Source organism: Leuresthes tenuis, unplaced genomic scaffold (assembly GCF_036924035.1).
Source record: "Leuresthes tenuis unplaced genomic scaffold, fLeuTen1.0.hap1 SCAF_3, whole genome shotgun sequence".
NCBI classification, from domain to species: domain Eukaryota; kingdom Metazoa; phylum Chordata; class Actinopteri; order Atheriniformes; family Atherinopsidae; genus Leuresthes; species Leuresthes tenuis.
The window spans coordinates 11,796,397-11,812,362 of NW_027325357.1; the positions used below are offsets into that span (position 1 = coordinate 11,796,397).

General features: G+C 42.0%; 1 protein-coding gene across 2 annotated transcripts in view; it reads left to right on the forward strand.

Moving 5' to 3' along the window:
• The window catches only part of ppp1r16b (protein phosphatase 1, regulatory subunit 16B), an 83,164-nt gene that overhangs the window by 21,965 nt on the left and 45,233 nt on the right, over window positions 1-15,966 (forward strand). For both annotated transcript variants that reach the window (XM_072381813.1, XM_072381814.1), the window contains exon 2: window positions 10,244-10,661. In XM_072381813.1, the coding sequence (XP_072237914.1) occupies window positions 10,394-10,661 (268 nt within the window). In that variant the 5' untranslated portion in view covers window positions 10,244-10,393. The remainder of the gene's footprint in view (window positions 1-10,243; window positions 10,662-15,966) is intronic.

The following is a 15,966-nucleotide window of genomic DNA, read 5'->3' on the forward strand; positions in this document are numbered from 1 at the left end:
TTTTCTTGCCCTTTGATATCTTGATATTGCCAGCTGGCCTTTGTGGACACAGTCCAATGCGCAACATAGAAGTTGTTATTTTTAGCTGAATTTATAAACCCTGTTTGCAGCTACATTATTGCACATTGTCACATTTTTTGATGGCCGACATTACAAATAACATTTACAAGCACTGAAAGTTGGGAACAGCGGCATTTATAAACCAGACTGATGATAGTCTGGTTTATAAATGGTGATGTTTGCAGGGAAAATGTGACAAAAACTGTATTCGTTGGACTCCCAGCACTGAGAAATTCAGAGCACGGCACAGAGAATTTCAAACCGTGTTTTGGAAACAATGTTTAAAATGACATAATGACATAATGAGTGGCTTTCCTGGCTGTGAAAAATCAAACCGGTTCTTATAAAGGTCTAAAACTGTCTGAACTGACTCCATCACCAGCTCTGCACCAGAAGCTGGTCAAAAAAAAAGGTGCATGTAGGATTTAGACCTTTACAGTACGATAACTGCGTCTAACACGTCATATTTCCTGGTATGCAGTGTGAGGCAGTTATTGTTGTTTTCTTAGTTTCCATTAAAGAGTGAAAAAAGGTTGTTTGAAGAAATCTTTTAGTGTGAAACATGTTGATTGACAGAGGAGAAGAACGTTTCTATCTGTGCTTTCAGCGCCTCATTTTAATGTAACAACTCATGATAAGTGAAGTCTTAAAGGGCATTTTTAACAGCCCAAACCTCAACAACAGTCCAAAAATACACATTTTTTTTCCCTGCTTGTACCAGGCAGAGACTGCTAATGTCATCAGCTCGGCTCCTTGTGCAGCAGGACACTCATGGACATAAAACGGCCACGTGCACCCTGTGATGCTCAGACTTCTTTTTGGTGAGCTGCTGATTGACGGGGGTCACAGCCATGGTGTCCGGAGTCTTCTTATTTTGGCTGCAGCTTGCTTTGGCTGTTCGAGAGCAGCTGTTGAACTTTCCTCTTTACTGCAATCAGGAGTTAAAACGGGTAAAGGAATCATTATAAAAAGTGTCTGTATAACTCAATAAAGAGGCATTTATAATAACATTGGACATTCATGATGAGTGACTGAATGTAAAAGTCATGGTCTTCATTTGAGGTATTATGACTTGAGTGTTTTGAATATGGAGACACATGCTTTGTATGACTAAACATGGTGTGTTTCCACTCAGAAAAGTTGACCTCTGCCCTGTTGTCAGCCTTGGATTGTACTCTGAAACTGACTCTGGTTTATAGTCCACTCGCATCGTTTTGCCATGTCTTTTGTCTCTTAAAAAAAAAAAAAAAAGAGCCAAACGAAGTCCTCGTCTTCTTAAAAAGCCTCACTTAGGTGTTAGGAGGCTGGTGAGTTTTCCACCGGAGTCTTTGACTTCTGCTTCAACATCAAAAAGATTGAAATGCAATTTTAGAGAAATGAACAGATAAGACCACTTATTCTGTAGTGCCTCCATTCTTGGGGGATTAACTTTGTGTTTAATTGTTCAACTCTTCATGAACTCTTCTCACAATGACTACACTGGGTATATTTGAGTGGGGGAGGGATTTTCTTACAATTATAGGAAGCACTGCCTTTTAATTACAGATAAAATATTCACTTGGCCCCAGCCTGGGTCATCTGTGGAGTGAAAGTTTATGTTCTCATAGTTGCTGTTTTCTGAGGATTGCTGTAGTAACGCTGTAGATATTTTATCATCTTCTGACATTTTTTTTAATGTGGACTAGATTCATTCAGTTAATGCTACAGAAAACCGTGCAGCCGCTCACTCGAGCGCGAGTCGTTTCAATCGCCGGCACAAAAAACGGCGTTGGTCGTGTCGCTGTGTCGTCTGAGGTGTGCGCAGCAGATAATTACAGCTTTCTTGTTTTGGCAACATATTTTAGATGAGTGGTTAGTTTCCATTCTCATTCCATTGTTTAACCAGTTGAAGCCTTTTTTTCAGAGGGCAGAGTAAGTCAGAAACGTTCAGTGGGCTTTATGTAATACAGCTCTGATGAGTGTTGAAGTAAACACCTTGAAAAAAAGATTAATTCAAGCTGGAATCAGCCATCTCATGACCTGGACCCCCTAAAAGAAGAGAGAGATCAGCGGGACCATCCTGGTTATGCAAAGGAAACAAAATAAATAAAAAGTAACATGAAGGCGCTGTTTCCTGCTTTAATCCAGTGCAGCGATGGTGGTCTCTATGACTACAAAGGAAAAAGTAATTACCAAATGTAAATACGCTGAAGGACATTGCAGCAAAGAATGTCTTTGGATATTAACATGTGCCCCTCTGCTCTCTTGGCTCCGCTCCATTGGCCTAAACAAGCTCCGCCCACAGCTCTCATCAGCTGCGACAGAGTGCTCTTTAAATGCTAAAAACACCACAGAGGACCATCGTTTGTAAGTGTTACAGAAGGTGCTGCAGTGGTACATTTGAATGTATTGTACAGTTAATTGAGTTCAAAGATCAGGGGGAGCCTTCCTCTTACGTTCTACTCCACCACTTTACCAGCAAATGGAGTTTTTTTCTTTTCATTTGTTGTGGTTTTTCATTAATAACATTTTCCGAACTGTTCTACGACTTAAGCTGTGTGTACACTTAAAGCCAGAAATACATTCCTTTCAGTAGATTTAAGCCTTGCTCTTTCATAAATCAACACCGGCAAGTTTTAAGAGTGTACACAGATCAGATTTCCACTCCCACCTTTCGTCATGATTGGTTGCGGGCACTCCACCACTTATTCATTTGCATATAAATACATCATTTACTCCACAACTTGAGAGATAAAACAACAGCAAAGAAGCACAATTCGACTTGATATGCAGTGAAAGTAGAGAAAAGGAGTTGATGGTTTATTTGGTGGCATCAGTTCTGAAACCACGAACAAAACTTTTAAAAAAAAGTAACAGCAGAGATCAGCTCTGTAAGTTTAAAGAAAAAAGAAAATGGCTGGATTATAAACGAGAGCCAGGCATGCATCAGAGGACAGAAAAGCAGGATCAAAGCAACGGCAGACCCAGTTTCTCGCTTAAGCTTAACAATAAACAGCCTAAAGCGGTGCATTGGCCAACTATCATTTTCTGCCGGCAGAGAGAAAGGACTCATTCTCATTTTAAAGTCTTATTACCCAACGTTTTCAACAACGCCAGATCAGCAATTCTTGTGCCTGATTGTTTGCATGTCTGCCAAAATATACGGCACTCACTCAAGTGAATAAGAATAAGTTATAGAAACTAATGATAAAAAAGAAAATCAGAACTCCTAATCTGATGTGTTCAACTGTTTTGTTTTATGTTAATTTCTGTTGCCTTTCCCCCTTTTTTTCCCCACCTCACCATCGGGCTTTATTTGCTCCAGCTGGGTACACATGGCCTTGATAATGCATGAGATTCGTTCTTTTTGCATCTGGCCCCTTGGATGGCCTCTTATGGCTGATGGTATCGTTCAGCCCACATATCATCCGGGCTCCGCTGATGACTCTCTTCAGCTCCTTTGTTGTTGGCAAGTGAATCTCAAGTAGAAATCTTTGTCAAAGTCAAATCGAATAGCTGCGTGTTTATCTGTCTTTGCTGCCGAAAAACACGATTGATGGATGATCCGGCGCTGAGGCACTCAGTGCGGACAAAATTCCAGCAGGACATTTGATATCGATAAGCGGTTTAGCTGTGGTGAGCTTTTTGCTCTACAGGGGTTTGATACACTGCCATTCTCTATAGGTCTCTAATACATTGCCCTCTCTGTCAAATCACCTTCGTAATGATGATGGAAAGTCCAGAATGACCTCAATCCAGCTGGTTTGTGAGGATATTTGATTAACAGCCACAGCGCTGCTGCATGCACACTAAATGGTGACGCTGTGAGTTTAAGGCCTTTGCCGGAATGATTTGTTTCCAAACTAGGATAATAGTTTGTCCGTTTCCCAAACGAAACATGCTTTTATGTCCAGCTGTTAAGCTTATGCTTGTCTTCATAAAAGTGGAAACTCCTGAACATGAGAGTTATAAATGTCAGGGAGATGAAAATGGATCAGCATGACGTAAACGTTCAGTGACGGGGCCTCTGTAAGCTGTCCTGTTTTCTCCAGTTTTGTCTTCCGATCAGCCCAGTGAGATACTGTAAACAGCTCCAAGTATGCAAGAACAGTTTACCTTGGAAAATGTGGCCTATTTGTCTGTGGCATATTACGTGTTTAAGGCCGTGTCTTTGCCTCGCATAAGACGCTTTTCTAAATGTTTTGGTGCTGCAGCACTCATTACGGGTTGACACTAGAAGGTAAAACTGAGGGGCCTCTTGGGAAAGACGTGATGTCTGTTGTCTTTCTCTGAGGTCCGCACCACTTATATATTATTCAGAAGTGTTTGGCTGTGTTTGCATTCTTGTGATCTTGTCAAAACAGAGCCGAGGTTTGTGTAGGCAGCCGCCACTTTCTGAAACCTGAATAAACTCAAAGGCAAAACCCGAATTAAAAAAAAATCCCCTCGTTATTGTTTGTCTGTTTTTGGAGATTGCTTTGGGCCTGAGTGGTTTTCTTACAGCAACAGTTTGACCTGCTTTTTAAAAAAAAAAAAAAAAAAAATCTGCATAAAATGTAGCTTTTGCCCTTTATGTAAGAATGTTGAACTCAGTGCAGAGTGCAGTGCAACAGTCATATCTGCAGCCAGGGAGCTGATTGAGGTCAATCTGTGATTTGCCGCCTTGGCCCTGGGTGTCCCCGCTGTGGTACTGCTGCAGGGCTTACAGTCACCTACCACTCCCGGTGTTTTACATAGCATCGAAAAGCTTGTCTTTGCCTCTTGCCAGGACATCAGATCAAGTACAAGTATTTGCATTTTCTTCTTGTTAGAACTGGCTTTGTTCTTGGACATTATGCACTCATATTCTGTATTTCATCTATGTTCCTATTTTGTACTTGTCCACTCTGCTCATAGTATGCAGTGTATGTCCTTGAATGGTGCAAGATTTTAAGACTTTAAGCATAACTAGACTAAATAACTGGGTCAGATGAAGCTTCTGTGTCTTGTCGGATAGACTGGTACATTAGATACACGCCTAAAACAACACTCACACACACACACACACACATGCTGTTTATCACATCCAAAGAACATGGTGTGGATGGTGGTTGGCCTGTTCCTGTCACTAACAACTGGCCAATTTTACTCGGTCAAGTACAACCTCTGTAAGATAAATGTGAAGAAGATAAATATGAAATATGTCCAGATATCGGGGCTCGGGCTGATGGATTTCCTGTGAGAGCTCTGTCACTCTGAGTCCAGCGCTGCCATACTTTACCTGTGACCTAGTGATAAATGCTTTGTTTGATTTAAGATTTCTCCAGCTTGTTCTTGGGCTTCCAACGAAAGAACCGGGCTAACATTCTTTTTCAGCCCCACTTAAGAGCTAATGGGCAAAACCGTCTCCTCTGATCCTTTGGATGATTTGTTCTTTATTATCTTCCGCAGTGTGAAAGGCTGTGCTGATGTAATTTTACTCTTCACCTGTTTTTAATCTCACGGAGATGAATTGTGTGCATCGGCCTCCCTTTTAGAGAGGCGTTGGTCGAATCATCAGGTGGAGATTTGTTTGTACTTCCTGTTTTAATGCCCATGGAATAAATGGTGATAAAGTTTTGGATGTGATGAAACTGCTGTGTCCTTCAGGCGCTGATTTCCTATAAAGAGATGGATGTTGCTCAGCAACATGTTGCTTCTCAACCTTTTAACTTGTGCGCTCTCATGCTCAGTCTGTGGGAAGGTTTTAGTGAAAAATCTGCAGTTTTCTTCGAAAAATTAATTGTGGTTTGAGCAACATTGTCCACGCTTGTGTTTTACGTGCGTGGGCAATAATCAGGTAGTGAATCGGGATAGTTAAATGAAGAGGGGGTGCAGAGACACTAAAGAGGGCTTTGTGCATGATTACACTCTCAGTCTAGAACTGGGAAATATTGAAGTTAAAATAATGTAAGCAACATTTTTTTGGCAAATATTTGAACCTTTTGGATGAAAAATTACATTATTACATGAAAGCAATTACAGATTAGCAAAATAGTCACTGAAAGAAACAGAAACGTGCATCTTTACTGGCTAAGAGCCTGCAGGGTGACTGCTGGTGCAGTGCTTTACAAGTTCTACAACTTGAGAATATAAGACTTCTTTCCAGAGACTTTAAAGTTATTAAGTACACAGCAATAAAAGTTCAGAGCGCCTTTCAGGAATTTGACAGCTTGACGGTGAGATTTTAGTTGAAAACTTCTGTGTTTACATTTCTTTGCAGCAGAAATCAGCTCCCCGATGGTTAGCTTGACATGTTATCCTCATTGTTAGTGGAAACTTATCTTATCTTGTCTGTTCATGGTTTTTAAACCTTTATGGGGGTCCAGTCTTTGCACTGCATCATGGACAGTCCCTGATTGATTCAGATTGTGCCTGTTTAAAACCTTTGTTGCTTTTTTTTTTTGTCTCTGGCTTTACTGTCACTAGTGTGTGTGTGTGTGTGTGTGTGTGTGTGTGTGTGTGCGTGTGCGTGTGTGTCTCTGTGAATTAAGTGCATGTGAGTAATGCCATTACCCCTGTTCTGATTCCACTGATTTGATCAGCAGTAGCTCCTGGGTTTCATATGCCCAGCACTAATGCCGTTGACCATCAAAGGCAGCCAAAGAAAACACTGGACGTTCCTTGTTTGTCACACATCCTGTCTGAAGTTAATTCACTTTGGCTGCTGCACTCACGTTTCACTGACGGAGGCGCACGCAGCGACTGGGCTGGCTCCTTTGTGGTGCTTCAGTGGAAACTTTAACCATGTAAGATGAAAACAAACTAATCGGATCGTGATCGAGACTTTTAGAGATGCAGCCGTCTGAGGTTACATCAGTGCATTTGTCTGCATTTTCCTGGTTCTGCTCCCCCTTTAAGGCTCTTGTTTATTTGCTCATTTCCTTGGGTTGTTTATTAATTTGCCTTCATGAATGTGAGAGTTCACCTCAGAGTGTGTCATCTTAATCACACAATGTCCCTTTGATTGGTGGAAACCACATTTTCTCGAGCAGCTGATTTTGCTGGACACATTATAGTGAAAATCAAAAAGTTTTGCCATATAGTTTGAATTAAAATGTATGTTTCTATTCTGAGGAGCATTTATTATCTCATTAGTTCCGTCTGTAAAAGCAGAGAAGGGTGGCTGAGCTTTTTGGCAGCAGTTCAGCTGGAGGCAGCTCTAATTTCACTGACAAATGAGACAGTTAAAACTTTACTACTAAGAAAATGTTAGTTATGTCCAGTTGTTAAGCATATTACAAGGAAAATAATTGAGTTTGCAATCCATTTACATTCAAAATAAGACACAACAAGTGAACTCGGGCACAGGTGCTGTCTGTGACATTGTTTTTTACTCTTGTTTTTTTTTTTTAAAACCTTGTTTATGTACTCTGCGCATTATCCAAATAGCCTTTTTCTTTCGCTCACTATGTTGCATTTCCTGTTTTAGCCCTAATGGTGCATCAAGATGAGCTCAAATGTGTGTTGAATGGATGTGTCTCTGTGAGGAGGAGCAGCGTGGCAGGAACACGTGAAGTGAAGTAACTGTATTCATGAGTGTCGTCACTGTCACACCCTTCTGGGACGGCTGTGGCTCAGAGGGAAGATTTGACATTTGCTGGTTCTGGTGGTTCAATCTACGGATCCCACTTACCACATCTTTAAGTTTCCTCGGGCAAGAAACGAACCCTCTGTTGCCTCCGACGCTTAAATTGGTGTGTTATTGAGACAAAAGCGCTGTGTAGCCAAAACACTGTATGAACTAAGAATGAAAGTGTGAATGTGGCACATAGTGTAAAAGTGCTTTGAGTGGTCAAAAAGCTGCATTATGTCCCCTGATTAACAAGGTTGCAACACTGCGATCACAAAATCCAACTGAGACAACTGAGAAAATGAAACGCAGGCTGGAGCCTATCCCAGCTGTCATTGGACGAGAGGCGGGCTGCATCCTGGACAGGCTGCCAGTCCATCACAGAAAGACCAACTCCTCACTCCAAGGGACAATTTAGAGTTTACTTTCCAAAACACCTGTGGGGGAGTTTACAGATGTTTGGTTGTGCCAAATGAAATGAAGTAATATAACAAAACAAAGGCCTAACTCAAAGGCTGATCTGAAAATCAAACAGAGGACAACTTACTTATGTAAAAAAAAAGAAAAAGAGTTTTCAAAACTTCACTCTGTGCCACCAAGCGTTACCCTAATGTGTCTAGATTAAGTGTTAAGGTTACCCCAAACTTACCTCTCCACAACCTCCCACCTTTCTTTGCTACAATCCCAGGAGCAGAGAAGGAGAGGACGGCAGCTCGCCAGGTGTGCTCTTCTTATACTCCCATTGATTGATTGACTATAAGGATGGGGTTTGCGTGTTCTTTGATCTTTTAGTTATGGAAACATGAAGTTTGTGAAGTGATTTGTCCATTGGGGACGAGCATAGCGATCAGCCTGCTAACAATGAATACAAGAGAAAGAGAAAATGTGTTCTCATAACCTTATACATCAAACAGAAATGAAAGCACTAGATAGTTGTAAAATGTTATGCCTACCTTCTTCTTCTTCTTCTTCTTTTTTTTTTTTTTTGTTTCCACCGGAAAAATAATTCCTGTCACAGCAAAAACTGACTGGTGCAAACCCACAAATGAAACCGACACAGATGTCGGCACGTCTGCATCCGCCGCCCGTCTACCTTGAAAGACTTTTGGTGGGGGAAAAAAAAAATAAAAATAGAAATTTTCTATGACAGCTTAAGTTTGAAATTCCATCAGAATAATTTCAGTTCCTGCTGCTAATCTTCTTGTGATTGACCCCTGAGTCGTGATCCAGTCTTTGCAAATCATATGCTGCATTAAAGACATTCAAAGCAGTGAGTGCGTTGTCTCCATCTCAGCTAGTCATTTGCAAACAGGGTTTTGTTGTGAAGGATGTATCACATCTGTGCACTGGAAACTTCAGCATCAAAAGGCTTCACTGCGTCGTGCGCTGGAGGCGCCTTTTGTGTTGCTTTTTTTGGCTGAAAGTCGAGAATAAAACAGATTGACATGCTGGGCTGGTAAACCGATGACTGAAAGTGTGCTGTAGGAAGTGAATATATGTCAGGTTTCCTTTCTGTTTTTCCAGCATTTAGGTGAGAGGTGCAAATGAGCTGTACAGTAGCATGAGGCTGATGGCAGACAGGCGAAGGAAGCACACTTTCGGTGATCTTTATTTTATCCGATGATGTTGCGGGACAGCATGGTTTCATTCGTGAGCAGCTGCAGACATTAGGAAATGAGTTTCCTCTTTTTGTGAAATAGTAAGTCCATTCAGCTCCTCTCAAACATGCAACCTTTGTTTTTAAAGTTACGTTGAGTCATTTGATTTAGTGTCTGTGGATGAGTCATGGCTGGACCTCCAATTGTATTAAAAGTGCAATTCAAAGGAAGTGATTTAAGCTCAGGTTTGTCTGTGCTATATTTGTGATATTACGTTATATGTACTGTTTCAGCTGTATTTCAGATGTTTGTGGTCCTTTGCACACAATAATCTGCACATTTAGTCAGCATCCCTTAAGCTACTTTCAGTTGAAAATGTTCCTGTTTACAGCCAGAGAAGACACTTAAACGTTGCATTGACTTGAAAAATCCCCTCTTCAACTCACTTTATCAGTTTCTCATTATGCAGCAACATTAAGGAAGCGGTTAACCTTGATGGAGGATGGTAGACAACGATCTATAGCAGCTCACAAAGTAAATAGGAAATTGAGAGCACAATCCATGATCAGTCATGCAGTTAGAACAGAAAGAGCTACTTTTTCCGTGGAGGCTCTTTTGTCCCCGTTCCTGAAATTTCAGCATCATTCAGAAAATGGAAGAGAACTGAGCTCTTCTGAGATAAGATGTTGTTTTTATTTTTGTCTCAGCCTAATGTTTTTTTATTTGAAATCGCAACAGACTCACGAGTCAGACAGCTAAAACCGACTTGCTCAGCTCTTGAACTTGGCTCTGTCTGAGCAGACCAGCAAAATGCAACTCTGCACTTTCCTGATGTGCATCAAACCAATGCTCAGTTTAAAATGTCAGCGCTTCCCGGGAGTGTACAGCCCCTACAGCCTTTACTAGAACTTTTAAATTCTCTCATGTATTTACTGACATATTTGTCAAAAGTTCCATCTGGTAAAAGTTTGTGGCTGATTTTTGTAAGAACAGAGCGTCTCATCTCCTCTTACAGGCGGATTTCGGCTGCTGAAAGGATGATGATGAGGATAACGGGAGGAGGCCACGGCGGAAGGTGCAGCCCTCGCTAGAATCACACATTCCCCACTAATTCACCCCGCTGCCATCTCCCACAACTGCTGTTCACCCCCACCCCCGTGGCACCATGGCCAACCACCTGGAGCTGATCCAAGAGCTGCAGCAGCTGGACAAGGTGCCCAGTCTGGAGAGGCTGCGGGCGGCACAGAAGCGCCGAACCCAGCAGCTGAAGAGATGGGCCGTGTACGAGAAGGAGATGCAGACCAGGAAGCGAAAGGCAGACAGGAGGGGACGAAATGCCAACAACCTCCAGCAATCAGAGAAAAAGAGGCACGTGTCATTTGCTGCCAGCGTGGCGCTGCTGGAGGCATCGTCCAGGAACGATCCCGATGAAGGTACGAGAACACAAGCACACGACACTCAAGACAAACAAAACAGCAACAACACAAAAACCACAGTTTGGGAATTATTCTTAAAGCAGCACATTGAGAATGTGTTCTAACGTTTTGGTCATAAGCTCAGTTATAGCTGACACTAAGCTGTGAAGCCAGATATGAATAATTACACTCATTTCAGTCTCACCTCACTTCTTCTGCCAGATATCAAAACGCGAAGGTCAGGGAAATGATTAGCCTGGCCGGCCCACTTAAACCGCCCATGGAAGCCACTCCATTCGAACTGCATTTGTTCTGCTACTAGACCGTTTTATCATTGGGAAATAATGAAGTTGTCACACTGAGATGAAACTCTGCCAGTCTTTTAATTAAAATTTCTACGCATGGTGCCTCCCCGCCTCCTGTTTTCAGATAATAATTGTTTTCCTCCGGTGCAGGCGGTCCCATGACGCCGTGGCAGAATGTCTGTGATGCGGGGATGATAACATGCCGCTATCTCTCAGATTTAGCTTCTAATTTAACGTCATTTTAACCTAAAATTGGATTGAACTCTTTTTTTTATCACAACAAAAACAGCCCATGGCAGTGCTATTATGCACCTTTACCCAGATGGGACAACCACCACAAGGCCGCTGTATTTTCAGGAGGAATTCATTAACCACATATGTTCACATTGAAGGTTGGTTTAGAAAGGAAACCTTTATCGTCAAATGACTACACAAACCAACAGACGTGGTTCTGTGCAGCATCATCACAGAGGTGTGTGCTGAGCTGGGGCCAGAGAGCACTTGCTCATCCCGGCTTGTTTGGCAGACACAAGCTTACAAGCAGAAACGACAAGGCAGTGAACTGTATCCGCTGCCAAAAAAGATGGATGAAAATGGCTCATTATTCTGTGGGATCAGTGGATCTTGTGGATCTTGGCCAGTAAAAAGGCAGTCCACGGTCATGTGGGTCTCAAAGGCTGCAAAGTCTTGTCTCAAAATGCAAAATTCTAGTCCCGTGTTCCAAGACTTTATCTTCTGTAATTACACAGAGATCATGATTATAGGCATTTAAGGGCCCTTATGCACCAAACTGACAACTCTTTCCCAGATGGGTGTAAAATTTGCAGTTGAACACACTGTAAATGACCATCTAGACCTGCACAAGGGGACACAACTCTCCTGTTCAGAAAGGGACAGTGGTCTGTTCACAGTGCCAAACAAGGAAAACCTGGAGTCTGCAACGATGATTAAAGAACTTCTTTGCAGGACGGTGTTGGCCGTGCCCGCACCGTAGGTTTGGGAAGAGGCTGAGATGAAAAATAAGTAGGATCTGCCCTGATTGGGTGAAATCGTGGATTCTTCAGCTATACTGAGCAGACGGTCAAAATCATTTCTCCCACCAACAGTTCAGACACAAACTCAACATGCTGAGGAGACGGTGGTTGCCGTGGGTTTGTTTACAAGGGAGTAGCAAGCGGTGAGAAGCCGGGAGGAGAGTCGAGGCGGGCGCTGTGTAGCGGAAACTAGTACGATAGTGTAGTAATCCACGGTAGTACCGTCGTGTAGAATTTCTAGTACAGTAGGAACCGTAATGATTTGGCACCGCGGGTATCGTGCAACTCTAATACCGGTACTATTATGGGTTCTCCTTATCGATGCAGGTATGTAGAGCGTCCGCTGCATGGCATCTCGAGGTGTGAATCACATGTTGTTTAGAGAGATTTCTCTGCTGGTGTTTCCACATTTCTTTTGAATGATGTTAGAACTGATGCCTTTCTTTGTGAAATGTCACCACGTTTTGGACTTCTTCTTCTTCTCTTGTGTGATGTTGTTGATCTGCAGTCAACAGTTCTGATGATTTAGAAAAGTTCTCTTTTCCTTACTGGGATGGGAGTTGAAAATGACTCTCATATTGTCAGAAACACACCAACTTAAAAACCGGCTCACATCTTCTACAAGTCTATATCAAAACAAAATGAACCTTTGAATGAACAAGTATTTGCAAACGATACATTTATTATTAGAGAATTTAAGAAGTTATTTCTATCGCTGACGGCAGTTTACCCCCAGTTGATGTGAAAGCACCAAAAAGTGTTGGTGAGCAAAAACACGTTTGTAAAATGTTGTTGAGTCCTGGCGAGAGTGCCCAAAGGCAGCTTTTGTGTTCTGCTGCACAGTTTTGAGAAGAAAGATATAAGCCGTCCTTGGGAAAAATATTTCTTCCTTTGCACATTTAAATGTGCAGCCCAGTGTCTCGTTGACAACACCGGACACATTAGGAGCACATTTCTTTTCTTTGTATGGAGCACATCTGATGTGCAGGAGCTTTGTCACTCTCCCATAGTGCCGCCAGTGTCTGAGTGAAGAAGCGTGTGCTATCTCTGCTGTTTAATGAGGGTGACCATGAAAGAGGAAGGGAGATAAAAAGAAAAAAGGAGACAGGATGTAGTGTTGCCCACACTGCTCCAGCGGCAGCTGGCTTGCTCGGGAGCCTGATAATCTGCTCTCATTCCCCCAGGTCCCCAAATGCTCCATCAGGCATCGTGGCTCCACATGCTGTGCTGCTCCAGCACACTGCACATGAACTCTTGGCTTTTTTTTTTTTGTTTTTTTTTGGAAACGTTACATGACAGTATCGTGAATTCTCTCATTCAGGCTTTTCAGCTCGGTGAAAAAGAGAAAAAATTAAATTCAGTGGACCGTGAGTTTGAGTGTTTTTGACAAACAGAACATAAAGAAATCGGAGCTGGTTGTTTGACAGAAGTTGCGTCTCTGATAGGCCTAAAAGCGTCACTTTGAAAGCGCAATGAAGCAGTTTAGAGGCTGAAAAAAAAAAAAAAAGGATCCACCCGGCACCTCTTCTCATGAAGACAAGGGGAGGATGACAGAACTAACAGCAACAACAACAACAGAGAGAGTTGACTGTACCAGGGCCATAAGATGTGAAGCTGGACTGACTCCCATTTAATCTCTGATTTGTGGGAGTTGCTTCCTGTGATTCTTTGATTGCTCTCGGTTTGTTTGGATTGGTGATGTGTGTGAGAGCTTGCAGACAGAAATGTGGAATTACTGTTATGGATGCTTTATAGATGGAGCATTGGTTGTTTATTGTTCACTTTGTGAGCTGCACTGTGTTTAAACCCGTATAGAGTTGTACTGAAAGTGGGATCTGTGTACATTTAATGCTTTCACACATACGCATACATACATATGTGTATATATACATGCGTGTGTGTGTTAATTCCTCTCTGAACTACATTGTTCCTGTCACAACTTCCTTTCTGAGAAGACTTACACATAAGTCCATGTTTGTGTGTGATGGGAAGAGAGAAATTAGAAACATGGACATCACTTAAACATTCGTATTTCCATGTTTATGTACATTTCCAAAACAGGCGAGAAGCTGTGTAAATTGTAAAAATGAACAGACCAATACCTTCAAACCTTCAGAGAGACACTGCCTTTCTAAGATGCTCTTTTCACACCATCCATATTACTGACCTGTTGCAGATTAACCTAATTAATTTCAACGTGTTCCGCCTGCTGTTTGTCTGATTTTGATGAGTAGAATATTGGTTCATGCGATTTGCAAATCATTGCACTCAGGTTTTATACATACATCACAACCTTTTTTTTTCACTGGGGTTAAAAAACTTTCTTTCTGTTTGTTCCTGCAGCTGCAGAAAAATACACCTGTATGTTAGCACACTAGCCAGAAAAGCACCGAGGCTCGGGTATAGATAGGAGATATGAATGCAGTGAATAATACAGGAGAGAAGCCTGTGTGGGAAGAGATATGTCCATCGTCTGAGGCTTTCTTTTCCCTCCAGGTGCCACTACCCTGAACCCTCTGCCCCCTCACAGTGATGAGGGTTGATAGCTGTGAAATTGCTGTGAACACCTTGGTGTGTATCTGTTTGGCTATCTGACCATCAAGTCTGATGGGATTTCTCCTCTGCACGGAGCCACTGTCCTGCAGAGGAGCAGCCAGAGGGGACAGGAGGGTTTTTACTGTCACATAGAGCTCATTAAACCTTAAAAAAAACCATAAAACTGAGACGCACAATTTCAAAAAGCAAAAAAGAGCAAACTTCAGTAAACAGACTTGCTTGGTATTAATGGCTGCGATGACATCATCAGGGGAAATGGATGCAGTTCTTTTTTCCTTGTGGTGAATAGCTGACTTTTGGTGGGAGCTAAAAGTAACACGAGCACTTTGAAAGTGTCCATTAGCAAGTTGAAATTGGACTCTTAAAAGTTTCTGTGTGAATCACCAGGGCCGATTTATGGTAAAAACATCAATTGTACACGTGCGTGCTGCCTAACCACGTCTGAGCACAAAAATGTTTGCAGTCGCTCCCTAATGCCGCACTTAAAGGTAGAGTGAGAAGCACACAGTCAAAGAGCGGGATGCAGTAAGAAAGAGGTCTAAATTTAGAATTAGAGAGCTTGAGTGTTCGAACGCAGCTTACCTTTCCAAACTTCATGCCATAATAATTTTTCTGTAAAAGCTGCTGAAATTGTTGGATACAGCTCATCTCTGGAGCTAGCTGTAAGATCGATCAATCGATTGGAAATAAGAATTGATAATAAAATTGATTTAAAAAAAATCGTACTAACTATGAAAAATGACTTTGTCTCAGCATTATTTATATAGAACTTACCTACTTTTTAAAGTGTATCTGAAAAACAACCAATCTCAGCAAAGAAGGAGTCACATTTCCAAAGATAGATGCTGAACAGTATCCTGGAAAAGGGGAATGATGCTTCTCTGATTGGACACAGTCGTTGTTCTCAGTTGTTTTTCTTATGTTTCCTGTATAAATGAATGGCAGCAGTGGCAGAACAGTGGATTTTGCCTCTCGTTGAACCCAGTCTTTCTTTAGCAGCTCCGTCTGCTTTCCACCCTTGATCTCTATTTATTCACCCAGTCACATGGCAACACCCAGTGCACTAATTACCATTTATCCCCCACTGAAAATCATAACTTATAACCTGCAGTTTGAGAAGCCACCCCTAAAATCCACATTCCATTTTTAGACATGTGCCCTTTCTTTTTGGCTTTTCCTTTTCACCATATCATCACCATAAAAACAGGGAGCCTGCAGTGAGTCTAGATTCCCGTTTTGAAAAATACTCACCGTGGTGTACAACACCTCTCAGAGGAAGAATTCGCATATGGTTTTATCTATTTTTCTTTCTAGTTATTTGTCTGCAAATTAGGTCTCAGAGGAGCTTTTGTCTTCTTCTGCCGGCATAAGAATGGTAAGGCTTTCTCCTCAGAGGCCTTAGATAAGCTTAGCTGCTCCCAGGCATAT